General features: G+C 42.7%; 2 protein-coding genes across 7 annotated transcripts in view; both read left to right on the forward strand.

Moving 5' to 3' along the window:
- Positions 1-1584: 1584 nt before the first annotated feature.
- HTATIP2 (HIV-1 Tat interactive protein 2) lies at positions 1585-19366 on the forward strand. 4 transcript variants are annotated; one of them, XM_010352108.3, is made up of 7 exons: positions 1640-1797; positions 2125-2320; positions 4905-5012; positions 14058-14195; positions 17799-17860; positions 18577-18812; positions 18916-19366. In XM_010352108.3, the coding sequence occupies exons 1-6, from the start codon at positions 1694-1696 to the stop codon at positions 18800-18802; spliced, it is 834 nt and encodes a 277-aa protein (XP_010350410.1). In that variant the 5' UTR covers positions 1640-1693; the 3' UTR covers positions 18803-18812; positions 18916-19366. The 4 variants fall into 4 exon arrangements, with proteins under 4 accessions (XP_010350519.1, XP_003919965.1, XP_010350410.1 ...); XM_010352217.3 differs by lacking the exon at positions 1640-1797 and adding an exon at positions 1585-1632 and having other exon boundaries at positions 2043-2320; positions 18577-19366; XM_003919916.4 differs by lacking the exon at positions 1640-1797 and adding an exon at positions 1596-1632 and having other exon boundaries at positions 18577-19366.
- Positions 19367-23153: 3787 nt separating this feature from the next.
- The window catches only part of PRMT3 (protein arginine methyltransferase 3), a 139936-nt gene continuing 136312 nt past the window's right edge, over positions 23154-26777 (forward strand). For all 3 annotated transcript variants that reach the window (XM_074401235.1, XM_003919914.4, XM_074401236.1), the window contains exons 1-3: positions 23154-23377; positions 23620-23755; positions 25290-25372. In XM_074401235.1, the coding sequence (XP_074257336.1) occupies positions 23350-23377; positions 23620-23755; positions 25290-25372 (247 nt within the window). In that variant the 5' untranslated portion in view covers positions 23154-23349. The remainder of the gene's footprint in view (positions 23378-23619; positions 23756-25289; positions 25373-26777) is intronic.

Below are 26777 nucleotides of genomic sequence, written 5' to 3' on the forward strand. Positions count from 1 at the left end.
CACGAAAGAGTACATGCTGTATTCTTAAATAAAATTCTAGAACTAATCTATGTTGATAGTGACCAGAAAGTGGTTGCCTCTGGGGTGGGAGGGATTGCCAAGAAAGGAATAAAGGCACTTTCAAGGATGGCAGACATGCTCTATATCTTGTTTTTGGTGGTGGCTACCTAAGGTTATATACAATTTTATAAAATCATGGAACAGAATCTTTAGGATCGATACATTTTATTGTATATTATTTATGCCACAATTTTCAACAAAGGGAGAGAACAGACACTAGGGTACAGTGAATAATTATGTGACAGATCTGATAAATGAATTTCTAGGACAATGTTTGCTGTCAAGGTTTAACATTGCATTCTCATAGAAAAGCTTTAGGAACTCAAAGGGAAGAGCCCAGGGACTGAGATAGGCCGGTGGGGAATGAACCACACTGCTCTGTATCAATGAAGCTTTTTTATTACAAACAACAGAATATATCTGGTAAACTTATACTGTACAGGAATTTATCAGAAGACTAACAGGAAGTACTACTGTGAATACTCTGTATATTCACAACCGTCTCTGAAAATAGGCAGGAATTAAGGAAGGAAAACCAGACAAGATCAGACCATCAGATGGCTGGTGGATCATATGACGCCATCACCTTACACCCTTGTCCCACCCAACCCACATCTATCTCAGGCCTTTACTGCATCTTTTCATTACTCCTCCAAACCTGAAAAACTTATGTGGGAGCCTCTGGTTGACTGAGCCTAGGTAAAGCCTACATATAATGACTACCAAGGAGATGGAAGAGGGGATGTGTTTCATTGGCTTCTAGATGGGAGATGGGGCCCCCAGATGACCAATGTTCCCAACACAACCTGAACACTCTGAAATTTTCAGATTTCTGCTTGTCATTCTAACCTCTGTTCAGGACTTCCAACACCCAGGATAGGCCCAGTATAGATAGCTATGTTCCAAACCACTGATCTGGGCTTTGAAGCCTGAATCACGGTGTGGAAGGTCACCAGGGTTTCAACCATCTAGGAGACCAAAGTAGGCCAGTTTTTGGGCAGGGAGACCAGTTATACTGTGGAGATATGATGAGAGCTTGAATTACCTGGGAGAAATATTTGTAAGGTAGATGGGGTAACAGGACTTGATGAATCTGTAGTGTGGAAAGGCTAGAAAAAAAAAGTCAGAGGAGATAGTCTGATTTCTGACTTGACAGGGTGGAAGGTGTGTGTGTGTGTGTGTGGACAGTGACACCTAGGAGAGGCTAGGAATAGGTTTGTTTTATTCCTGTTTGGGGTGGTTGGCGTGGTTTGGTGGGCAGGGTTAAGTTTTTGATACGGTTAATTTGAGGTGATGGCCAATATACACTTGACATTCCTGGGGGGCCGTTGAAGATCAAGTCTGGGAAGTCTATTAGCTGGGGCCTGGGTGAGCTGAGCCCAGCAGGTGACGGAAAACGCGGGGAGAGGGTCCTGCAGATTCTGACTTAGGAAAGGTCTCGGCTCTGCACACGTGCTCTCGCGGTCACCTTCCCCACGCCCGGCACGAGTCCCGGGACTTCGTCCCCAGGTCCCGCCCCTGTGGGCGGGGCGAGGCAGCGTCGCCGCGAGGCCACCCGGAAGACCGAGCCCGGTAGGCGCTGGCCCCGCCCCCTCCAGCCCCCGGGGTCGACCGGGGAAGGTGGGATGCTCTGATGGCCGGGCCTGCGGCGGCGGCGGCGGCGGCGGCGGCAGCTGCGCTGGTGGCCGCCCTGCTCCTGCTGCGGCGTGAGGACCCGGGGCCGGGGGCTGGCCCTAGGTAAGCCCTCCGCGTCAGGGACCGAGCTGGGCCCGGACTCGTGGCTGGGCCGGGGATACCGTGGCGGATGCCCTGTGGTGCCCGTAGCTTGTGGCACCTGGGCGCACCCTCCAGCTCGGGCCCCTCCGGATGGGCGGGCTGGCTCAGGTGCGGGGATGGCCCAGCAGCCGCGCCCTGCACGTGACTCTCAGCACTTTCCCCTGGGCCGGGGCTGCGGAGAATAACAATATCCTTCTCCCGAACAGATAAACAGCCCTTGTTCCTCGGGGAAGGACCGGCAGTCCCCTGACACCCTAAGACCGGCAACTGTCCATGTTATTTCCCCAGCATGGCGGAAACAGAAGCACTGTCGAAGCTTCGGGAAGACTTCAGGATGCAGAATAAATCCGTCTTTATTTTGGGCGCCAGCGGAGAAACCGGCAGAGTGCTCTTAAAGGAAATCCTGGAGCAGGCCCTGTTCGCCAAAGTCACGCTCATTGGCAGGAGGAAGCTCACCTTCGAGGAGGAAGCTTATAAAAATGTGGTGGGTATTTGAGCTGGGACTCAAATGGCCCCCCAGTGATTCTGCGAGGTGAACATATTACATGCCTAAAAGCTGAACACTGCTCTGCCAGTGGTGAGGGTAGCGAGAGGCCGTCAAAACTTGGCCGAGAGTGGTCTGTGAGAGTCCCCCCCGGAAGTCCGACTCCTGGATTGTAGCCCAGGTGTGCCCTGCTCCCTCTCATTGTGTGGCCTCGGGCAAAGCCCTTCTCGCCATCTGCAGCCCTATAGAGCTGGGTCTGGGTTGTAATGTGGGTGGGGGCTGCTGAGAGAGAACACTGTTTTCAGGGTCCTACAAGCTGGCTTCTAGAGGCAGCCCTGACAATTTTCTCAGCCACTTTGCTGATTTTGTCAACCTGTGCACTTCACACGAATGTCAGGAATTCTGAAACTGCTTTGCAGAGTGAGAAAAGTCTGTGGCAGTGAAAGGTGGGGTTATTTACTTATAAGAATAACCTTGCCCTGCCTGACTTCCCAGGCTTGTGTCTGGAAATGGAATATACCCTTCACTCAAAGTTACACTTTGTGTGTGTGTGTGTGTGTGTGTGTGTGTGTGTGTGTGTGTGAGATGGAGTCTTGCTCTGTTCCCCAGGCTGGAGTGTAGTGGCATGATCTCGGCTCACTGCAACCTCTGCCTTTCAGGTTCAAGTGATTCTCCTGCCTCAGCTTCCCGGTAGCTGGACTGCAGGCATGCATGCGCCACCGCGCCCAGCTAATTTTTGTATTTTTAGAAAAGACAAGAGTTCACCATGTTTGCCAGCTTGGTCTCAAACTCCTGAGCTCAGATGATGCTCTTGCTTCAGCCTCCCAAAGTGCTGAGATTACAGGCATGAGCCACTGCGTCCAGCTCAAGTTACACTTTCGTGATTATAGAAATGATATACCAGACTTCTGTATGGTCATGACTCCCTAAATATCAGAAGCCTGAGTTTCTTGGAGATTCTGTTCTTTAATTAAAGGGAATTATCTGTGAACTGCAAGAAATTAATATAGTGTGATCCCAAGATACTACAGCTACAGAATTTGGCCCCACAGGTTTCATAGGAAGAACATTTCAAATAACAAGCCATCTTGCAAATAAATGTTCTTAATTCTCACAGGTCTGTGTTGAGGTGTGAATGCCTTTGGTCCATCAGGACTTGTCTATTTAAAACAGACATCTTTGATCAGGCTGAGGCAGGTAATGTGTTCTTACCAGCTTCATTGTTTGTGTCAGATATTCAGAATAATTAGAAACTGAAATTGAAGGCTGGGCGCTGTGGTTCATGCTAGTAATCCCAGCACTTTGGGAGGCCTGAGGCAGACGGCTTTCTCAAGGTCAAGAGTTCAAGACCATCCTGGCAAACATGGTGAAACCCCGTCTCTACTCAAAATACAAAAAATTAGCCGGGCATGATGGCATGTGCCTGTAATCTCAGTTACTCAGGAGGCTGAGGCTCGAGAATCATTTGACCCAAGAGATGGAGGTTGCAGTGAGCAGAAATTGTGCCACTGCACTCCAGCCTAGGTGATAGAGCGGGACTCCATCTCAAAAAAAAGAAAGAAACAAATTGAAATCCGTGCTTTGAGTGTCCAGTTTTGGTGGCACATCTTTTGACTAGGTACTTTGTGAAACTCTATTTTTCTTTCATGTATGCAGGGTCAAAAAAATTATTTTCAGAGTTGATGGTAAGGATGGAAACTAACATTTTTTCTGAATTCCTGGATGATAGAAATTTATCATGCTTTCTTTTTTAAGTTATACAGCAAACTTATAAGGTTAGGTGGAAGTTCTTAATCTTCTGTGTGCATGAGAATTAAGGTGGGTGCTTGTTAAAAATGCAGACTCAAAAAAAAAAAAAAGATAATCACTTGCTAACCGAGGAAGTAGGCCCTCACCAGACACTGAATCTGCCAGCACCTTGATCGTGGACTTCCCATTCTCCAGAACTATGAAGAAGAAATGCCTGCTGCTTAAACCTAAAAAAAAAAAAAAAAAAAAAAGCAGACTGATTCAGAACTATTGGTGTGGGATGTAGGAATATGCCTTTCTATTAAGCACTCCCTTACTAATTATAATGCAAATGGTTCATGGATTGGACTGAAGGAAAGATTATCACCCACATTTTACAGCTGAAAAAAAAAAAAGCTGTAGTGTATGATGAATAACTTCCCACAATTATATGTCTAGTGAGTAGCAAGCCCAAGATTTGAAGCCAGGTCTTCTTTAAGATGCCAGACACTGTCCCTTGCCCTCACATCATACCTCAGTGGTCTCCTTCCTGGTAAGCTACACACAGATCTTTTATTTTTCCAGAAAGAGGTTTTAATTGAACCTGGCTTCAGAAATCTGGACCACCCCTAGTCCAGTTATATGAGTTATATGGACTGTGGACATATGTGTGTATTGTTGATTTTCAATTGAGGTTCATTGTTTTTTGGTTGGAGAAAGGAATTTGTACAATTTGATGATGTTAAGTGGACAGGCCTATCAGTAATGTTCTGTAACTTAGTCTTTAAATCTAGAGGGAGTTTTTGGTCTGTTGTTTAAGTAACATGAAACTACATATAACTGTGTCCTTGCCTAGAATCAAGAAGTGGTGGACTTTGAAAAGCTGAATGACTACGCTTCTGCCTTTCAAGGTCATGATGTCGGATTCTGTTGCCTGGGTACCACCAGAGCGAAAGCTGGGGCGGTAAGGAAGGCATTTGCTCTTTTCCCTTTTTGCTGGCCAGTAATGTCAAGGATTCTTTTCTCGCTCATTCTTTTTCTTTGGGCCTGTTGCAATGCTTAAATGTGAATAAGCCCTTATTGTTTAAAATTCTGTATGCTGCACTAACCTTTGCTATCCTTCAATAGTGCTGTTAAGTTCATCTTTCAAAGTAATCCTTGAGTTCAGGCCCCTGTGTTGAAAACACTGTAAATATTTACAGGATTTTGCCTATTATGAATATCGCTATCACTACATCCCCTGAGTAAGGCAAACCACGATGTCTGAGTAAAACTAATTGGTTTATGCTATTAACAGTCAGCTTTTTTTTTCTCTTAATAAATGTTTTAAATTTGAAATGTTCTCTCTCACTTGAGCGATTTGCTTTAACCTATTCATGTCAAGCTTTAAACTTCTGTGATAGAACATCAAAACACAGGCACGATTCAACCAGCCTCCAGCGATGACTCAGCCCTCAGCAATGATTCAACCCCAGTGATGATTCAGTCTTTACTGACGCAAAACTCTTTTAACACACATTTTATTTTCTTTTTAATAGTGTTCTAAATTGAGTCAGCTCCTGTCCAGAAGTCATAGTTTACTACATAGTTAGAAGTCAGAGTTTACTACATGGATTCTGGTCAAATGTTAATGCAGGTACCTCTTATTTAATTTATTCCTTGACTTTAGTTTATCGCTCTGGCAGAATTTACTTGCTGGAGCTGAACAGACCTGCACGTTCTGCACATATATCCCAGAACTTAAAGTAAAATAAAAAATATACAATAATGAATACATAAAACAGAAGAAAGTGAAAAAAGTAAATAAATAAAGTTGGTTAGCCCGGGCACAGTGGCTCATACCTGTGATCCCAGCAAAATATTTATTAAAAAAACAAAATATATATATTTAATATACAATAGTATATATGTATAGCATATATAAATGTATAAATTATACACACACACACACACACACACACACACACACGACTCTGTCATGGGAACTCTCTTTAGGTTTATAAGCCAGGCCCTTTCACCTGAATTATTAAGGGAGCATATAGTGAAGAATTATTCATTTATACCAACCGAGTAGTTAGATTCAGATGTATTTCTCTGGGCCTCCTTGTGATGCAAATCATAATTCTCTGTATGCTTTCAATCAAGATGTATTTCCGTATCTTCTGTGGTTCTGCATCTCTACCCTGGAACACAGCTGGGATTTGAGCTCTGTGATGGGAACTGTGGATTATAGGGAAGTTTGACTCTCCCAGGAATTGGCACATTATCTCTCCTAGAAAGGGTCATTCTCCTGCCTAACAGTCTTTTCTGTCCCAGGCATAGTCACAAGTGGTGTGCCCTCCAAAAGCATTGAAAAACTTTTGTTCCAGGACACTGCAGGTTTGTCTCAAGTGCCAACCTGGTGTGGTGGTGAGTCAGCAAAACAAAACGCTGCATTAGGCATAGAAGGGCTGATTTTCATGACATAAGGCAAATCTCATTATAGAGTGTGCCAGGGAAAAGTCTAAACTGCTTTTTGTGTTCAAATTGGATAATGCAATTTTAATCAGAGGAATTGTGTGTCTTCACTGTCCAGAATTTTCTTTTTTAATAGGGTTGGTTCTCTACCTCTCAGGCTACTCAATACCTTTTGTTCTCCTTTAAAATCAATTTGGAAAGATAAAAGTAATTAACTAGTAAGCAAGAATAGACTAATGAGCCTAGACTATTTACCTAACTTAGAAATGAATTAGTACTTAAATGATTTAAGAGGTTAGTGGTGGAAAGCAAGCTGACACTTATACCAGAAAAGAGTTTTGTTTGTTTTTCAGGGCTTTTTTAAAATTTTAAACTAATTTGGAGTGGGTACAATATAAAGTTGGGAGGTTGTGATAACTTTAGCCAGTATGAAAGAGGTGACAGTTGATAAGTGGCTAAGTAACAATAGTGTTTTAAGTGGGGGTTGTGGATTTCCAAGTTTATCCCAGCTGGTGTTCAGGGTCAGCAGTCCTCTCTGTAGAAAAGAGTTCACTGAGTGGTTTCTCGGATGAGTACTACAAAGCTAGTGGCAAACGTAGTACACTTTACTGGGGATTTTGTAACTGGAACACCCCATATATTGCCTTAGCCATCTGGGTTTCCAGTAGAGAAACTTTGAGAAATTCAGAGTTTCTGTCTCAGTTTTGAGATCCTCTGAGTAGCTGGGTTATTTCCCTATGATGTTGAGTGTATTAGTTTGCTAGGGCTGCCATAACCTGGGTGGCTTAAACAACAGAAATGTATTGAGTCATAGTTCTGGAGAGTAGAAGTTTGAGATCCAAGTCTCAGCAGGTTTGTCAGTGCTCCGAGGCTGAACCCTGTGAGGTTCAAGGCTCTCTCTTTGACTTATAGATGGCAGCCTTCTCTCTGTGTCTCTTTATGTGGTGTTTTCACTGAATACCCCATCTATGTCCACATTTCCCCTTTTTATAAGAACACTAGTCATAATGGATTAGGGACCACCCTATTTAGTATGATCTGATCTTAACTAATTACATCTGCAGTGAACTTATTTCTAAATAAGGTCATATTCTGAGGTCCTGGGTGTTAGGAGTTCAACATATACGTTTTGTGGGGATATAATCCAATCCACAAAATTTGGTCTACTCAGGTTTCTATTGACACTGGTGCTAGGGAAAGGTTTATTAGCCTTCTTCAGCTGTTTGGAAGACTATTTCCTTTAGCAGTAGCTCTGTAAATGCCAATCTTTCTTTTCACATTCACAGAACATAGTTGTTGAATCAATGTACTGGCTCCCTGACTTGGCCCTGATTCAGATCTACTGGATCAGAATCTCTGAAGTTGGAAGCTTGGAATCTGTATTTTTAATAGGCTCCTTGGGAGATCCTGTTGTAGTCAACTCTGTCCTTCTTGTTGAACCTGCTTTCAAGAGGCATTGGGGTGTATTAATTATCCTCACTTGCTGGTTTTCTGGGTACTGTGTCCTAGATAACCTTCACCTTGCTTTAGTGAATAACTTGTTGCTAGTGAAGATTGAAATAGCCTTCAAAAACCAGATCGGTATTGTCCTGGAGTGGAGCATAAAAACTTAAAGATGCCGGTGAGAATAGTTCATTTCCCCTTATTTGTATCAAGAGAAGGATTTGATTAGTAAATTCAAGGTGGTTCGATGTGGTTTCATCTTTCCATTTGTATCCTCACCTGGTAGTAGGCTCCAGAAGTCCAGATTCCTGGATTCTGTTGAGTAGATGATGTCATTAATGTGATTAATGTGGCCACTGTAACATTTATTAGGCTTCCTTAGAATCTCATAGCTTCTGATTCTAATGATCTACTCTTCTAATTCAGAGGTTTGCACTATAGCCTGTGGGCCAGATAGAGCCTGCCACCTGCTTTTGTACAGCCTGTGAGCTAAGAATGCCTTTATATTTTTAAATGGTTAAAAAATTCGAAAGAATAATGTCATACCACGTGAACATGTAAACACTTCACATTTTAGTCTTTATACATAAAGTGGTGTTGGGACACAGCCCTGCTCATTACTTTATGTATTATCAGTGGCTGCTTTTGTGCTATTAATATAATGGTAGAGCTATATCGTTGGAATGGAGGCCTGCAAAGCTAAACATAGTTACTGTCTGATCCTTTACAGGAAAAGTTTGCCCACCCTTGTTCTAATCTCTGTTGTTTTATTTGATGTCTAGGAGGGGGCTTGTGAAGTGGCGAGGTCCTAGCTGGTTCAAGGGACCCAGATCACAAGCCCTGTTTGGATGCCAAGTAGCTGTGGAGCCTGGAGTTTGCTGGTTAGCTTTTGGAGGCCACTGCCTCCTTGTCTGTCAGAGGGACATGACCAGTGAACCCGCCTTCCTACTGCAAAATTCTTAGAGACAGAGTCTCATTCTTTCACCCAGGCTGGAGTGCAGTGGTGTGATTTCAGCTCACTGCAGCAGTGCGATTTTGGTCACTGCAGCCTCGACCTACCCAGCTCAAGCAATCCTCCTACTTTAGCCTGCCAAGTAGCTGTGACCACAGGCACAGGCCACCACTGCTGGCTAATTTTTGTATACTTTTGTAAAGACAGGGTTTCACTATGCTTCCCAGATTGGTCTTGAACTCCTGAGCTCAAGTGATCTGCTTGCCTCAGCCTCCCAAAATGCTGGGATTACCATGAGCCACCACACTGGCCTGCATAATTCTTTGACTCTATGAAACAGAGAAGAATGCCCCAAATGGAAAACTTTTTTTGAGAACATATAGATTGACCAAGGAATCCTCAGAATCTGCTTTATTTCATTTATCTATCCAGAGTTCTTTCCCTAACCAAGATCTTTCTCCTACCATTGAACATCAAATATAGAGAGGCCCTCGAGGACACAAACAAAAGGTGCCTCAGATTATACCACTTGGTGTCCATCAGCATCTTTGTTTTCTGGTCTGATTTATAGGTTGGATTGAAAAGGAAGTGAAGGAGAAAGAACCTGAAGCAGAAATATGGCCAAGTGGGACAAAAGTGAGACAGAATGATAGACGTACCTTCTTGGAAAAAGATCCCCATGATTTACTTTTTTAGTAAATTAATTAATTAATTTTTTAGAGACAGGGTCTCACTGTATTGCAAAGGCTAGACTCAAATTCCTGGGATCCAGCAATCTTCCTGCCTCAGCCTCCTGAGTAGCTGGAACCACAGACCATCGTACCTGGCCCCATGACCTTCTTGAGTCGTTTAGATGTGCTTACTTGTGTTACCAATCAGCACTGAAATACTATACCTTGTTAGGACGAGTTGTTCTTAAGCCAGAGTGTTGCTTCTAGTTTTCAGGCACTGGTAAGGAAGATTAGAAGAAATATTTAGTAGCTTTGGATTTTAGTAAGACTTAAGAGTAGTTGGAGAATTTGTTGCCTTTGATGTTTGTGGAGCCTATGAGGATATTTCTACTGAGTGTGGTATACTGTGTTTATTCTTTTTGAGAGGGTGCTGGGGAAGGACTTTATAGTGGGAACTTATTTAATTAATTCCTTTTTCTAGAAGGGACTTGGGTTCCTAGCTTAGAGTAAGACACACTGGCTTGTGAAGACACGATGACATATGGACTTAATACTCTCAGAAGAAATGTCTGTCTTTTCTCTTGCCACCTGGTTAGGGAAACTAAGTACGGTTCTTCGAAAAATTGTGTTTCTGAGATATGAAGTAGCTTGTTTTAGTTTTTCTGTTGTTTTTTAGTCGAGCTATTGGAGAACAATAAAGGGTATGAATAAGATTTTAAAGATTGCTCCTTTCATCTGTAAATAGAATGTTCCTCACTCTAAAGAAAATTGGTGTGTGTTGATATCTCCTAGCCAGTCACCAAGGACCCATGCTTCATTTTGATTTTTAAGTCTTTGAAAGTTGTTGACCCTTTTGCCTTTGAGTTTCATTCACCAACTAAAAGGCCACGCCATCAGGGTGACGGAAGTGAAATTCAAAATTTAGTGGGCTTGGAAAAACGCGTTATTTATAAGCAGCTTGAAGGCTCAGAGGATTTGTGAAATCGTTTTGGATTAACAGCCATTGATTGCTAATAAAACAATATTTAGCTTTGTCCAGAGAACAGCAATGGAGAAAGGTATGGGCACCCTGTCAACAGGCCCCATTGAGCGGGCATGATGGGCTAAGTGTGGGGGTCTCTGCGGCAGCGTGGGTGCTCGTCCTTCAAGGAGTGGTTGTCAGTTGTTAGTGAGGCTGTTGAAAGGAAGGACGCCAGAGTCTGATGGCTGGGGTGGTATTGATGTGCCTTAGCTGACTAATCAGATTGAAAAAGTCCCATGGTATTTATGTCACTTTAATTTTCATCAAACAATTGAAGACGACAGCACTCTATTAAGGAGAAGTTGATCCATAACTAAAGCTAAATAAATTAGGGTCTCAGTTAATCAAATTATCCTTTCACCGGCTCTGGATTAAGTGAGAGAGACAGCGTCGGTTCAGAGACTTGTGATTGGCTGAATCTTTCCCTTATTTTTAAAGAAGCAGATGAAAGAAAAAGTATTTTGACAGAGACAACTATACTAATCCTTCCCATCAATCGTGCTAAAACAATGTCTTTGACTAGTCAGCTGTGTCATTTTGTTGTGAATAACCTGTCATTAAATTCAGAGTTCTGGTGAACTGGCATGAGGGGAAGATATAGATGTGAAAGAAAAATTTAGTGTTTTAGAATTTTTCTATGTAGTTTTGGGCTGTTTCTTGGCACACTTTCAGCACATTTAAAGTCTCAATCTGGAGAATGGCTCTGAGGATAATCACCTCTCTCAGGATGTGCTGAGTATTAAAATTGGTTTGCTTTACACTGATTTTAAAAGCAGTAGCATGAATTTGAGTCTGTATGTAGACAGCTTGGCAAGTCTGTTGTTTAGAATTCAGTGTCAAAGTATACAACACAAAAGGAGATGGTGACGACTCATGGGTAAAAAGGTAAGTTAATATTACCCATAAACTAAGGTAGAAAAAGTAAGGCAGAAAAACAACAGTGTCCTCCAGGTGGTGGATATAGTTAAAAATGGACTTGTGAGTGATGGGAAAGGAGGATGAGGAAGGCTTTTAGGCAATGGTAATGTTCTATTTCTTGATCTAGGAATTGGTGGCAGAGCATGTTCAGTTTATGAAAATTTTTTGAGCTCTATACTTATGTTTACTTTTATGATATACTTCCATACAAAGTTAGAAAATCCGCATGGGCCTATTGTTTTAAAACTGAATTCTGTATTAGTTTCTATTGCTGCTTTAAGAAATTCCTCAAATTTAGCAGCTTAAGACAACACAAATTTATCATCTTAGAAGTCTGACATGGGTTTCCCTGAGGTAAAATCAAGGTGTTGACAGAGCTGCATTCCCTTCTGGGAGGCTGTAGGGGAAAAACCATTTCCATACCTTTTTCAGCTTCTAGAAGCCTTGGCCTGTGGTCCCCCTCCCATCCTCAACGCCAGCAATGTGGTAGCCAAGCCCTTCTTATGTTGCATCACTCTAACCTCCTCTTCTGTGTCCCTCTTTTACTTTCAAGGACACTTGTGATTACACTGGGCCCACGTGAATAATTCAGACTAACCTCTCTATTTCAGGGTCAGCTGATTAGCACCCTAATTCTAAATGCTAAATTTCAAAAACACTGAATTTCTCTTCCACATCTATTTCTTCCCCTCATGCTGGTTCACTAGAACTCTGATTTTAATAACGGGTTTGTTACTCACAACAAAATTGCACAGTTGACTAGTGAAATAAATTCAGTTTTTTTTGTTGTTGTTGTTCGTTTAGCATGATTCATCTTGCTTCTGCCTAAATGACATCTATGATGGAATTCCCCATTGTCATGGAATCTAACATACTCACAAAGATTAGGACGTGAGCATCTTTGAGGGGCCATTATTCTCCCTACCCTAATTACGGATTAGTCATTTTCCTCAGCGAGAGAGAGTAGGGGATAAGAAGGAACATGGATACAGGGAAAAGAGCACTGCTCAGAGTCCAGATACTGCACTCTGCTGTCAGCTCTCCCACTTCCCAGCTGGCAGCCCGACCACTGGACCTTGGTTCCCATCTACATCATGAGGGGACTGGATGTGATATTTCCTAAGGTCCCTTCTAACATTCCATGAAAGATACATATCACCATACCAAATAGAACATTTAGAATCAGTTACTACTACAGAGCAAATTTTCAAATAAAAAATCAGGCCCGGCATGGGTGGCTCACACCTGTAATCCCAGCACTTCGGAAGGCTGAGGCATGCAGATCACCTGAGGTCAGGAGTTCAAGGCCAGCCTGGCTAATATGGTGAAATCCTGCCTCTACTAAAATAGAAAAATTAACTGGGCCTGGTTTTGCATGCTTATAATCCCATCTACTCAGGAGGCTGAGGCAGGAGAATCGCTTGCAGGAGAATTGCTTGAACCCAGGAAGCAGAGGCTGTGGTGAGTGGATATCACATTACTGCACTCCAGCCTGCATGACAGAGCAGGACTTTGTCTCAAAAAAAAGAAAAAAAATAATTATTTGGGCAGTAATCCAGTCTTAAGATTTGGAATTCCTACTACTCTAAGATCTGATTCTATGATTGTGACTACCTATGAAGTTCAGCTTCAATAGACTAGACTTCTCTTCAGCTGTCTTGGGTTTGAGGATGCCAGAATTTATGGTGGTGTCAAGAGACTGTTACTCCATGGAATTCCCTTTTCTGGGTAAAGGTGCATGTCTTTCATTTAGGCCCTGGAAATGAGTCAATATTCTGTTATTTATGTCATTCTCTACCCCTCTCCTTTTATTGCCACTTAGTTCTGTTTTTTTTCAAACTGGATTTGCCTTTTCTCTGCTTTCATTGGATTTTTGTTCATTCATTTTTGGAGCATTTACCATATGCCAGACATGTGCTGATGCTCAGAGATGAATTAAGAAAAAAGACCTAGCCACTACCCTTCACTGGATTGAATCTAGACTGGGTGTCTCCAAACATTTTTGATTATAGACCCACTAATAAAAAAATTTAAGGATGCATTCCTTACTAATGTGTGAGGTACAGAAAAATTGGGAATTAAATAGACTTTGTTCTCTTAGTGCCTGGGAAGTATCCTCACCCATACTCAGAGACCCTACCATCTGAGAATCAACACAGAACAAAAAAGAAAGAGAAAACTTAGAAGAGTGTAAGTTGTAAAGTTATTAAGACAAAGAAAAAAATGTGTGGCTTAAAAATAATTTCTCAGCCTGATCTTATTGTTCCCTTAGTTCTTTGCAGTTTGGTTTGGTGTCTGTGTTTCAATGTCATCGTCCTTGTTTCTTTATTGCAGTCCAGCCTTGCTGCTAAAGCTGGTATGTCTATTCTGAGGACCAGACCTGGAGCCTTTCCCAAGGTCTAGGCCCGAGTTTCATGTATTGCTTGGACGCATTTTATTTAGATCTCCATCTCTCCAGGCCTCCCAGCCTACTACCCAAGCCAAGTAGTAATCTTTAAGATGAACTTGCTGCTTTTTGGAAATAACTCACATCCTTTTCCCCCTCAGGAGGGATTTGTTCGGGTTGACAGAGATTATGTGCTGAGGTCTGCAGAGCTGGCAAAAGCTGGAGGGTGCAAACATTTCAACTTGCTGTCCTCTAAAGGAGCTGATAAGTCAAGCAGTTTTTTATATCTACAAGTTAAGGTTTGTGCATGTTTCTGTCTTTCATACACTTTAAAGAACTCTAGCTATTTGGCGGTACTAAAGAATACAAAATACTATATAATACAAAAAGCAACAAATACATTATATTATGCATTTTTATGGCTATGGGACTGCAGGAATATATTTAGTAAACAGGAATAATTTGAAAGACAATTTCCAATGTCTTCCTCTCTATTAATTATCCAGCAACAAATGGAATGAGATATGGCATCTCCGGCCTTGACTGTCAGGATGGCAACTTAGCATTGGAAGAGACTTGGAGGCAGTGATTCTTAAACTTTTCCATCAGTTTCCCTCACAGCTGAGAGGAAAGAAGAGCTTTTATTTGTCTGGAGATTTGAAGACATCTATTCCAAAGCAATATTCTGGTTACAAGCTCAACTTTTTCTTTTCTCTTGTTTTTTTTTTTTGAGACAGGTTCCCAAGCTGGAGTTTAATGGCGTGATCTTGACTTACTGCAACCTCTGCCTTCCGGAGGATCAAGTGATCCTCCCATCTCAAACCCCCAAGTAGCTGGGACTACAGGCACAAGCCACCATGTCTGGCTGATTTTTGTATTTTTGGTAGAGATGGGGTTTCGCCATATTGCTAGGCTGTTGTCAAACTCGAGTTCAAGCAATCCACCCATCTCAGCCTCCCAAAGTGTTGGGATTACAGGCATGAGCCACTGTGCCTGGCCTCAACTTTATTAAAAGGCTTATTTTATCTTTCAAAAATGTATGCACATTTTGCTATTCTTAGTACTATACATATCCCTGTTTATTTTAATTTAAAAGGTTTCTATTAACTAACCTTTGAGTTAAGTTGATGCTGCCAGAAGATAAGGCAAGGCTTTGTGTTTGTGTGCCTCCCAGTGTACCCCAAGTGCCCACAGTTCAAGAAGCAGAGCCACAGAGGCCATTCAACCATAGACTTTTCCTAAGTGAAGTCCTTTTATAGAAGTTCATCTCGCTTCTGCTTAAATACCTTCAGCACGACAAGAGTTTACTATCTCATTAGCCAACTTTTTCTATTTTTGGTCAGATCCACTTGTCCAAAAGTCTTCACCTTGAAGTGAAATTTATTGCTAAGTAAATGCTAATTGTTATCAGTTCTGCCTTTTAAAATAACAAAAAACAAGTCCAGTCTTTCTTTTGCATTGAAGTTTTTAAGACATTTGGAGATTATGGCCTCCTTAACTGTATGTTTCCCAGGCATAATACCTTTAACCTTGCACCATTCTTTATGGGTTCCTATGTCTAGCTCCTTCATGATAACAATTAGCATTTACATAGCAATAAATATTCATTAGGAACGTTTATTCTACTCAGTGAAGTTTCAGTTGCAATCACTCACGGTGGGCCAGCTCTGGGGGCCTGGATCAATCATGTGCTTTATGGGCATCTGCTGATGCTGTGGGGAGATGTGTTGGGATGTGGAGCCCAGAGCACTAGATGGGCCCTATCCTTAGTTTGCAGGGTTTATAAGCTTTGGTTTCCTCATCCGTTCAGGATGAAGGTACACTTTCCAGACATGTGATACTTTATTATTGGGTATCATCCTTGACCTCAAGGAGTTTATAATCTGCCTGTATTGGGGGATCCCCAAAAACCCCCAAGTTTGGGAATTCACTGGAAGATTTCATAGGACTCAGCCTATAGTCATACTCACAGCTACAACTTATTATTGAAAGGATATAGAGCAAAATCAGCAAAGGGAAAAGGTGTGTGGGGTGAAGTCTGGAAGAAAGTAGGTACAAGCTTGCAAGAGGCCGCTTCCAATAGAGCTTGCACGGGATGTGCTTAATATCTCCAGCAGTGAATGTTTTCTGCCAGAGAAACTCAGCTGAGCCTAGGAATGCAGGGTTTTTATGGGAGCCTGTTACACAGGCACATCAGCCTAGCAAAATTGCAGCCCTCCAGAAGAAAAGCAAGTTTTCAGTATAAACCACATTGTTTGTACAGAGAGTTTAGGCATAGTATGTTACCCTTACCAGATAGGGAATGGTGGAAACACAACCAAAATCCAAGTTTGCAAGCACAGGCCAGGGGCCAACCTTGCAACAGGCCTTTCTAAGGATAGCAGTCTCAGCCTGCTACGGTATCCCTTTTATGCACACTGCTAATAGAGACTAAACACATCTTCTAAAAGGCTAAGAAATGTGTGTCCACATAAAAAGTAGTGTATGACTGTTCATAGCAGCGTTATGTATAATGGCCAAAGAGTGGGAACAACCTAGATGGCCATCGGCTGATGAATAGATGAATAAAATGTGATATAGTCATGCAGTGAATGTTACTCAGCTATAAAAAGAAATGATACACACTACAACATGGGTGAACCTTGAAAATGTTACAATAAGTGTAAGGGGCCAGTCACAAAAGGCCACATACTATATGATTCCATTCATATGAAATGTCCAGAATAGGCAGATCTATAGAGATAGAAGGTAGACTAGTGGTTGATTAGGTCCCCAGAGGGCAGCGTATGGGGAGTGACTGCTAATGATATGGGATTTTTCAGGGTGATGAAATATTTTAAAACTTAGATTGTGATGAAGGTTGCTTAGTTCTGTATCTATTCTAAAAAAGAATGGCTGATCATGGTGGGCTCATGCCTGTAATCCCAGCATTTTGGGAGGCCCAGGTGGTTGGATCACTTGAGATCAGGAGTTCAAGACCAGCCTGGCCAACATGGTGAAACCTCATCACTACTACAAATACAAAAATTAGCTGGGCATGATGGCAGGTACCTGTAATCCCAGCTACTCAAGATGCTGAGGCAGGAGAATTGCTTGAACCCAGGAGGTCGAGGCTGCAGTAAGCCAAGATGGTACCATTGCACTCCAGCCTGGGTGACAGAGTGAGATTCTGTTACAAAAATAAATAAATTTTAAAAAATAAAAATAAAAAAATTTTAAAGAAGAAAGAGATATTTTAAAATAGGTATATGAGTCTATGATGTGACAGGTTATGTGCCAATTGAGTGGTACACACCGGCAGGGAAGGAGGAGTGGATCACTGTGTGACTGGTAGTTCACAGGCCTTTGAACATGCCTGTGGTCTGAGCTCCTCAAGCATTTTGTTTCCAGAGATGCCTGCCATGAAAATTCATGCTTTAACAAATTAGATTTAAAGCATCATCTAGACATAATCTGTCTGTCTTAAAATTTTGTGGGGTTTAAGAAGTGAGTAATATGGTGGGTCTATGGGTTTTCTGACCCACTGGAACTACCTATAAACCAAAAAAAGGTTCATGTCTGCTAGGATATAACACTAATTCTGGTCTAAAGGGAGGATTTTCTTTTATGATTGTACTAATATATTGTACTAATTGAATCTGTTTTAATATCAATAAAGTGAGAGGACTGACTATGCAGCCATTCAGTCATTTAGTGGATCTTTTAAATGCACTACTACATATCAAGATTCAATGATCTCTTCCTTAATATCCCAAACTCCTTGGAACCTAAAATTCTAGATATTTTGAGTATTGAGACCTGCAAAAGCAGATTATCTTCAAAACCGCAAATTATTCTCTCTTAAACTTCACACAGGTGAGCTGGTCTTGATTAAATACTAAAAATGTGTTTTTTCTGAATAGGGAGAAGTGGAAGCCAGGGTTGAAGAATTAGAATTTGATCGTTACTCTGTATTTCGGCCTGGGTAAGTACAGTATGTAGACTGTCTGATAGTATGCCACTGTTGGTTAATCCCTAGATGCTAGAAGGCTGACAGCTAAAATATCTTAAGATATGAAAAACATTGGCTAGAGGTGGATTGCTTCTCTGAAGGACACACCTTTTTACTTAGAAAGAAAGGGTAGATGGTGGCCCACTTCAGAATAGTCCGGAACTTCCTGGACAGTATTTGCTGCCTTCTTAAATCCTCTTCATGTGCCAAATAAAACCTTAAATCTACTGTATTAATCTGCCCCAGTTGCCATAACAGAATACCACATAGATTGGGTAGCTTAAACAACAGATACTTATTTTCACATGGTCTGGAGATTGGAAGTCCAAGATCAAGGTGCCCTCAGGGTTGATATCTGGTGAAGGCTCTTTTCCTGGCTGGCAGATAGGTGGTCTTCTGGTAGTGTCCTCACATGGCCTTCTTTATGTATGCAGAGAGAGAGAGAGAGACCTTTGATGTCTTTTCCTCTTACAAGGACCCCAGTCCCATCCCACTAGTCCTGTTCCATCCTTAAGACCTCATTTAATCCTAATTACTTCTCTTAATGCCTTATGTTCAAAGATAGACACATTAGGGTTCGGGCTTCAGCATTAGAATTCTGAGGGGATACAGCGTGGTCCATAATGCCCACTGAGGTCTCAGTGCAATTTACCACCTCTTCCTCTGCTTTTCTTTCTGTTTTTTTAAAGAGTTCTGTTATGTGATAGGCAAGAATCTCGCCCAGGTGAATGGTTCGTTAGAAAGTTCTTTGGCTCCTTACCAGCATCTTGGGCTAGTGGGCATTCTGTGCCTGTGGCGACTGTGGTTAGAGCGATGCTGAACAATGCAGTGAGACCAAGCGAGAAGAAGATGGAATTGCTGGAGAACAAGGCCATCCACGATCTGGGGAAAGCGGATGGCTCTCTCAAGCCGTGACCACACTGGAGTAATGGTTTTTACTGTCAACTTTAACACCCATCACCAAATCGGTAATTTCAGGGTCTAAAAAAAGTCAGCATGTTTTAACTTCGTTGTTTTACTATTCTCAGGCATCCATTCCAATCAAGAAATGATGGTGCTCTGCATCGGTGGTTCAGAGCCTGTTATACACATAGATCATCCAGGGAGCTTTGGAAAAATAAAGATTTGTAAGCCCTATCTCAAACTTGAGTCAAAATTTCTGGGAGTGTGGTCACAATAATGTGTAATTTCCTTGTTTATACTTCCCCTGATGCCACTGGTTCTGATGCCACTGGTTGGGAGGCCTGTTTTGAAATGACTGTCTGCAGAGTCACAGCAACAGTGAAAATCTTATGACCATGCATATGAGCTCTCCTCTAAAATTGTTGACATTCATCTCTCTGAATTACAAAAGTGCTAATTAACTACATGTAACTTGTAAGTAAACATTGTGCCTTTACTACTTCTTTATGTAATAGAAGTTATATACTTAAGAATACATGTGGAAGATTAAATAAAGGAATAAAGGTAAATGGACAACTCTTGGGTACCTCTTAGATTGTTTGAAAATGCCCATGTAATGGCCGGTTGCGGTGGCTCACGCCTGTAATCCCAGCACTTTGGGAGGCTAAGGCAGGTGGATCACAAGGTCAAGATATCGAGACCATCCTGGCCAACATGGTGAAACCCTATCTTTACTAAAAATACCAAAAAAATTAGCCAGACGTGGTGGCATGCGCCTGTGGTCCCAGCTACTCGGGAGGCTGAGGTGGAAGAATCACTTGATCCCAGGAGGTGGAGGTTGCATTGAGCCAAGACTGCACCATTGCACTCCAGCCTGGTGACCCAGCAAGACTCTGTCTAAAAAAAAAAAAAAAAAAAAAAAAGAAAAGAAAAGAAAAGAAAAAGACAATGCCCATGTAGTAGTGGTGATATGCAGCATTTCAGCCTGTGGGGTGATATGCAGCATTTCAGCCTGTGGGGTGATATGCTTACTAAGTACCAGGCTTTACATGTGTTATCTATGCTTTAACCCTCCTTTATAAGCTATCCTTATAAAGTTATACTATCATGATCTTCATGTCTTAGATGGGGAAATGAGGCTCACTGTGGTTAAGTGCCTTGCTCAAGAGTCCAAAGCTGAAGAACTGAAGCTAAGAAATGAGAGTCAGGATTCTAACCCAGGTCTGCCTGATCCCACAGATCTCACAGATCGTGTTTTTAACCACCCTGCAAGATCACTCTGTTTCTGTGTGTGTTTCCAGGTAGTTCCAGTTAATTGTTACTACATGTTGTGGATAAACAAAACAAATATTTGAGTTTCTCCTTTGTTCTAGTGATTAACCACAAAATATTCATGTAGCCAGTAAAATTCTTTGTCACCAAACTTTAAAGTGCTCATGCTGCTGCACTTTAAAAATTAAGACAAAGGAAGATGCAGAAGAAAGGGTCAAAGCCAAGAGGAGCACACATTGCTAATTTCCATCATGGAACAAAAGATGTTGGTGAAACTTAACATCTACACCAGGGAAGAAAAGCGATTTGAGTGATTCAATTTTTCCAAGGCTTACAGTATGCCAAGTACATTTCAAGCTTCAGTATACACTGGAGGATAAAGGCCATGCCCTTTAATTTGTGGTGTATATCCTCAGAAGGGAGTAGACATTCCCAATGTCAGTCATCCAGAAAAGAGGCATAATTTAGGGCAGGGTGGAATCTTGAAATGTGAGCTTTAGAAGGAAATGGAATTATCTTCTTCCTGCCAGGTGGGGTTCCCTGGGAGCTAGACTTTGGAGAGCCTAAATGTGTGGTTTTGGTGGTGAAAAAGCATGGGCTGAGGATATGCTGAGGCCTCTGGGCTCTGAAAGCAGCTAAACCCAATGGCCTGTTTTAAGTTATTCTCCTCATATTATTTCCTTACAAACCTTTGAGCAGGTTTTATTCAACATGTTATTGTGGTCTCAGTAGTGATGTGGGATGAGGAATGGTTTGTGTTTACCTTGAGGGTAGAGAGAAAAGCAGCCCTCTCTTGAGCTCTGCATTGTGGTGAGATACGAACTTACTAAGGAACAAGACTCTTGGCCAATCCTCCACACTGGGTGTTAACTTGTTTTATTGTCAGTAATGAATGGACTGAGTGTTCCATTTAGTACTAAGGGATTCAGGAAGTTTTCCACCACATTTTACACAGACAGAGTTTATATTGGAAGGATGAAGGGAAAAGTTGGATGCGCCCAGGTAATCAAAAGTGTTTATTTAATTCATTAATTCATTCAGCAAATGCTTATTCAGTGCCTCCTAGCAACCACTGAGCACACAGGCACTGGGGATGCATCCATGAACAATGACTCCAACTCAAGGGAGCCAGCAGCTATTTTGGCAGTGTCCTAGAATGTAAGAAAGCTTCAAAACGAATATTTGGGCTGGGCACAGTGGCTCACGCCTGTAATCCCAGGACTTTGGGAAGCCGAGGCGGGTGGATCACTGGAGGACAGGCGTTCAAGACCAGCCTGACCAACATGGTGAAATCCTACCACTATTAAAAATACAAAAATTAGCCGGGCGTGGTGGTGGGCGCCTGTAATCCCAGCTACTCAGAGGCTGAGGCAGGAGAATCACTTGAACCCAGGAGGTGGAGGTTACAGTGAGCCAAGATCGCACCGCTGCACTCCGGCCTGGGTGACAGAGCAAGGTTCTGTCTCAAAGAAAAAAAACCACCACCACAAACTAATTATTTGATGGATTCCGTCCTTTAGGGATTTGCAATTAAGGGAAAGGAGTACATTCAGAAATACATTTAGCAATATATAGGCATAATTTTCATTCAGTAAATAAATTTCATTCAGTGTCTATTAATACTATGGGCCAGGCCATTTATTATGTGCCAGAGAAATGAAAGTAAAGAGACATGGTCCTTACTTACACTTGTTGTGCGGTGCTGTGGGTTATCACCAAAAAAGAAAGAAAAAAAAATCAAGTAAGCAAATGGTAGGTGCTAAGAAACGAACAAGATACTTCTGAAACAATGGTAGAAACTATTTTGGAAATGGTGGCTTGAGGAGTGTTTCTGGTTGAGACCAAAAGGACTTACCCACTTGTAGAGGATTCAGTGATTAGCAGTAAATAAAAGGCTTGAGGGCGAGTTGGAAAGAAGCAGGATTATGCAGGGCCTGGTAGGCCAATTTAAACTGCTAGAGCCTGGGGCACTCCCTCCTGCGAAAGAATGCTGGCCTAAGAAAGAATTAGTGGCTCACACCTGTAATCCCAACACTTTGGGAGGTGGAGTGGGGCAGATCACCAGGTCAGGAGATCGAAACCAGCCTGGCCAACTTAGTGAAACCCCATCGCTACTAAAAAATAACAAAAAATTAGCCGGGTGTGGTGATGTGCACCTGTAATCCCAGCTACTCAGGAGACTAAGGCAGGAGAATCATGTGAACCTGGGAGATGGAGGTTGCAGTGAGAAGAGATCGCTCACTCCAGCCCGGGCAACTGTGCGAGACTCAGTCTTAAATAAATAAATAAATAAATAAATAATTCTATGGTTTGAATAGATATTAGGAAAGGAAGAAGGAAGTGGCATGACGCAGGCAGGGGAACCTTTGTATTCTTCCCCACACAGCAACTGGAATGTTCCTTTCTCAACACATCTGAGAGCATCACTGCCTTGGCTTAAAAATAGTTCAACCGTTTCCCATTGTTTAGGACCAAGTATCTGACCACTTTACATGTATTAACTCACTTTATCCTTACTATAGTGCTGAGATTAGTGCAGTTAATTATCCTGGTTTTGTATTTGATGAAACTGAGGCAGAGAGAGGTCGAGTAACTTGCTCAACAGTTACAAAGTGACGTGGGTAGGATTCAAACCCAGTAAACTGCCTCTAGAGTTCACGCTCTCAGTTAACCAAAGATTAAAATCCGTTTTGGGGGCTCTGGCTCCTATCTGTCCCTGCAGCAGACCCGTCCCGTTCCCTCTCGCCAGCTGCACCCACTCTAGGACCTGAGTCCAGCCGAGCAGCCAGCGTTTGGCCTCCTCCGCCACCAGAGGGCGTTAAGGGCCGGTCGCCCCTCCGCTAACCGCTCTGTGGGGCGAACAGAGGACAGGATACCAACAGCAAAACTGCTGCGGCGTCTCTGTGCCTCGGGGCTCAGGGCTGCGGGCCGGGACTTCCCGCTAACGCCTGCCGCAGCCCAAGGAGGGGACAAAAGTCACTTCCTGGGCTGCAACATTCACCGTCATCAACGCGCCTCCTCGGCGCGCGCTGCGTGAATCCTGCGGCGGGAGACGGTGGAGCCCCCGTTTCGCCCCGCCCCCAGCTCACGTGACCCGCACCGCGCCTCGAGGCCGGAAGCGCGCGCGCTCCGGCGTTCCCGGCGGTCTGCGAAGTTCCCGGGCCCCGGTCCTGCCGCGGGGTCGCGCTTGTGCTCGCGCTCGTTCCTGGAGTCGGCGGCCGCTGCGCGCGCTCGTTACCCAACCGGTCCCCGCCCCCAGACACGCGGGCTCTTCGGGCACCACAGCCATGTGCTCGTTGGCGTCGGGCGCTACCGGTGGGTACCCCTGGCCCCTGAGCACCCAGCTCGCTCACCCCCAGGCCGGGCCTCTGTGGGGCCGGTGGAATACCCTCTGGGACGCGGGCCGGAGCGGGGTGGGGGGCTCCCAGGGAGCACGGAGGAGGTGCTGAGTGAGGGCCGCGGGCGAACAGGAGTGGGGAAGCGCATTCTCACCTGTTCCTCGAGCACCTGGGCCGCACCGGCGTCCGAGGCCGATCTGATTGTTGTGCCTGTGTTAGGCGGCCGGGGCGCTGTGGAGGATGAGGAGGACCTGCCAGAACTGTCGGACAGCGGGGACGAGGCCGCCTGGGAGGATGAGGACGACGCTGATCTCCCCCACGACAAGCAGCAGACCCCCTGCCTGTTCTGTAACAGGTTGGTCCGCCCCAGCGCCTGGCCCCTGCCCTAGGGTGCCGGACCGCGTGGGGTCTGTGTGCCCAGGAACGACTTCGGGCAGGAGGCGAACCAGAGTGGCCTGTCCTCGAATTCTGCAACCACTGGTCTGGGGTGAGGGCTTGTGGAGGAGTAGAGAGGGGGAGCCATGAACTGGAAGGCCGATTGTACTACAGCTCTTGACTAGTAGTGCATTGAATCTGTGGTTCCCAAATCTTGTCCCCTAAGACACTGAAAAAACAACAACAAACTGGTGCTGAACTCTGCACCTGAATCCTTCTAAATCAGGAATAGGGTCTAGGAATCTTACGTTTTTATAAGGACAAGATCAGAAGTAACAATGAAGTTACTAATGAGTAACAAATTTGGGAGCCACACTGAACTTAGATAATCCCTAAGGAGCCTTCCAGCTTTACCATGCAGTAGAGAGCTTCTCAGGTGAACCATTTCTATTATATTTGAGCGGTTTAGATGGTCTAAGAAGGAAGTTCACCTTCCTTAAGGGAAAAAGAGACTGCAGTATCAATAATTTGCTCAAGGTCACAAAGCTGTGGTGTGCTTATTTCCAAATTCACATTCCTGCCACTTATAATTGTGACTATTAGTCTTGGGAAGACTTGGCTGCTGTCCTAGGCAAGTAGGCATGAAAGAGGCCCGGCTGGCATTGGCCAGTGTTACTTTAATACATTTTCCAGTGTTCTCTGTATCTGGACATGGTACCGATTGGTGGTGTGTTAGTGTTCTCATCTGTCGCCCCATTGGGTAGGTGGAATGCCTGCATATATTCTAGTTGTCATAAAATGTTTATTGAGCACCAGGGGTGCAGTGCCAGTGATAGCCTCCATAAATACTCCAAATAACCTATCTTGGTAAACATTTGTTGAAAACTAATGCTCCACATGTGTTAGGAATATAGATATGGTAGGCAGCTTCTCTGCTGTGTATTCCTGTCTTTAAAGTGTCCTTCAGATTTGCATGTCACATAATAAAGAGGCTTGATGCTCACAGTGTCTGTAATGCAAGTACATTGGGAACACTACAAGATCACTTTTGAAATAAGGCACTTTGGGAATATGCCAGCTGTAAAATTACATTTTATGCTTTATTTCTAAAAGCAGTTTGAGCTGTGCCAGTTGAAAGCCTCTGAAAGCAGAGTTGACACTTAGACGAGAAAAGAATCTCAAGTAGGGAAATTGTATGACTTGAGAGAAGCAGAATCTATCAAAGGGAACTCAAAAGCCTTTTGATTAAATCAGTGATATTATTTGACAAATAAATTAACTTTGACGTTTAAAGGATAATTGGTTTTAGGTGTAAAATAGGACTCAGAAGTACTAATTAATTCCCTTTAGAAGTGCTGAGTTCCATTCCTTTCAGATACAAGTGTGTTTGTTTTTGCTTAATTGGAAATAAAACTAGAAACCAGCAGAGTAAAAAAAAAAAACAAGTGTATATGTAATATGAAATCAGTATTTAGATTTCTTGGGGGACTATTCCATGTTGCTTTATTTTTCAGGTTATTCATATCTGCTGAAGAAACATTTTCACACTGTAAGTCTGAGCATCAATTTAATATTGACAGCATGGTTCATAAACATGGTGAGTAGTTTTTTAGAATAAAGGCAATCCAAGTTGTGAAATTTGGCCAGGCATGGTGGCTTATGCCTGTAATCCCAGCACTTTGGGAGGCTGAGGTGGGTGGATCATTTGAGGTTGGGAGTTTGAGACCAGCCTGACCAACATGGTGAAACCCCATCTCTTCTAAAATACAAAAATCATCTGGGCATGGTGATGCACACCTGTAATCCCAGCTACTCAGAAAGTTGAGACAGGTGAATCACTTAAACCTGGGAGGTGAAGGTTGCAGTGAGCCAAGATGGCACCACTGCACTCAAGCCTGAGCAACAGAGTGAGACTCTGTCTCAAAAAAAAAAAAAAAAAAGGGTGTGAAATTTAAGTTCAGATTTTATACTTTTCCAGACCCTTTTTCTGTACGAGTCTAATATGGTGAATCATACAGCATTATCTTATGTGGAAATGGAGTTTTTTGACAAGCGGTCCTTGAGGAAATAATTAGTAAATCACTCTTCTAGACAAGATTCACTATATTTAAGCTTATATTGGCTTTACAACTAAACACAAAAACAGACTTGGCATGTGATTACATTTTTACACAAAAACAGACTTGGCATGTGATTACATTTTTACATTTTATGTGATTACATATTACAATTAGGGAGAGCAAGCATAGAGGTAGAATTTGAAAAAGGAGGTAGGTCATTTGAAAAAAACTCAAAGCATGACATGAATTTCACGGCCTATGAGACTGAGTTTTGTACAAAGTTTGGTAGACACTGGACAAAGAGTGATGAAGCAAAACATTCAGGTGCTGTTTCTATTGCAACTTTTATTTAAACAAACTTGCCTTACAATTAACGCATTCCACTTCTTTAATGGATATAGAAGAGCTACACTACAAAAAATTAACTAGATACAGAATTGGTCTTTTGGTCCCTATATTTGTCGAAAACTAAGAAGGGACATTATTGAGAAATAGCAAATACTAGACAGATGTTTCAGTGTCGGATAAGTACATGGTATCACATGTTTATAACTCATAAATTCAACTTGAAGTACTTTTGTAAGGCATAAATGACAGCCTCATTTTTAAATGTTTTTAGTGTTGCATTTCTAAAGTATTAGACTCATACTTGAGATATAATTTTATATTTGTTTTCACTTACCAATATAGGGGGTTTGTATACTATTAAAGCTTTCTCTTAACAACAGTTTTATGACAAATAATTGGTTGATTGGGTATATTACTGCTTTCCTTTGTTAAAGATGCTGCTTCATTTCTGGAAATATATGAGAACCAGATAACAAACCTCATTGGGTTTGCATCATTTAACTTCATGTAAAAGCTAGTATACACCATGTCCTGGCAAAATTATAATTTCATACGCACCATAAAAATTAAGGATTTAAAATTTTTAGCTGATAC

Source organism: Saimiri boliviensis, chromosome 6, assembly GCF_048565385.1.
Source record: "Saimiri boliviensis isolate mSaiBol1 chromosome 6, mSaiBol1.pri, whole genome shotgun sequence".
Classification (NCBI taxonomy): Eukaryota; Metazoa; Chordata; class Mammalia; order Primates; family Cebidae; genus Saimiri; species Saimiri boliviensis.

What these genes read in the sequence shown, in the direction of transcription:
- HTATIP2 (XM_010352108.3), top strand. Translation starts at nt 1,694, where the DNA reads ATGGCCGGGCCTGCGGCGGCGGCGGCGGCGGCGGCGGCAGCTGCGCTG. An exon ending in AGGAAGCTTATAAAAATGTG is followed by an intron (nt 2,321 to 4,904) that starts GTGGGTATTTGA and finishes GTCCTTGCCTAG; the next exon opens with AATCAAGAAGTGGTGGACTT. An exon ending in CCAGAGCGAAAGCTGGGGCG is followed by an intron (nt 5,013 to 14,057) that starts GTAAGGAAGGCA and finishes TTTCCCCCTCAG; the next exon opens with GAGGGATTTGTTCGGGTTGA.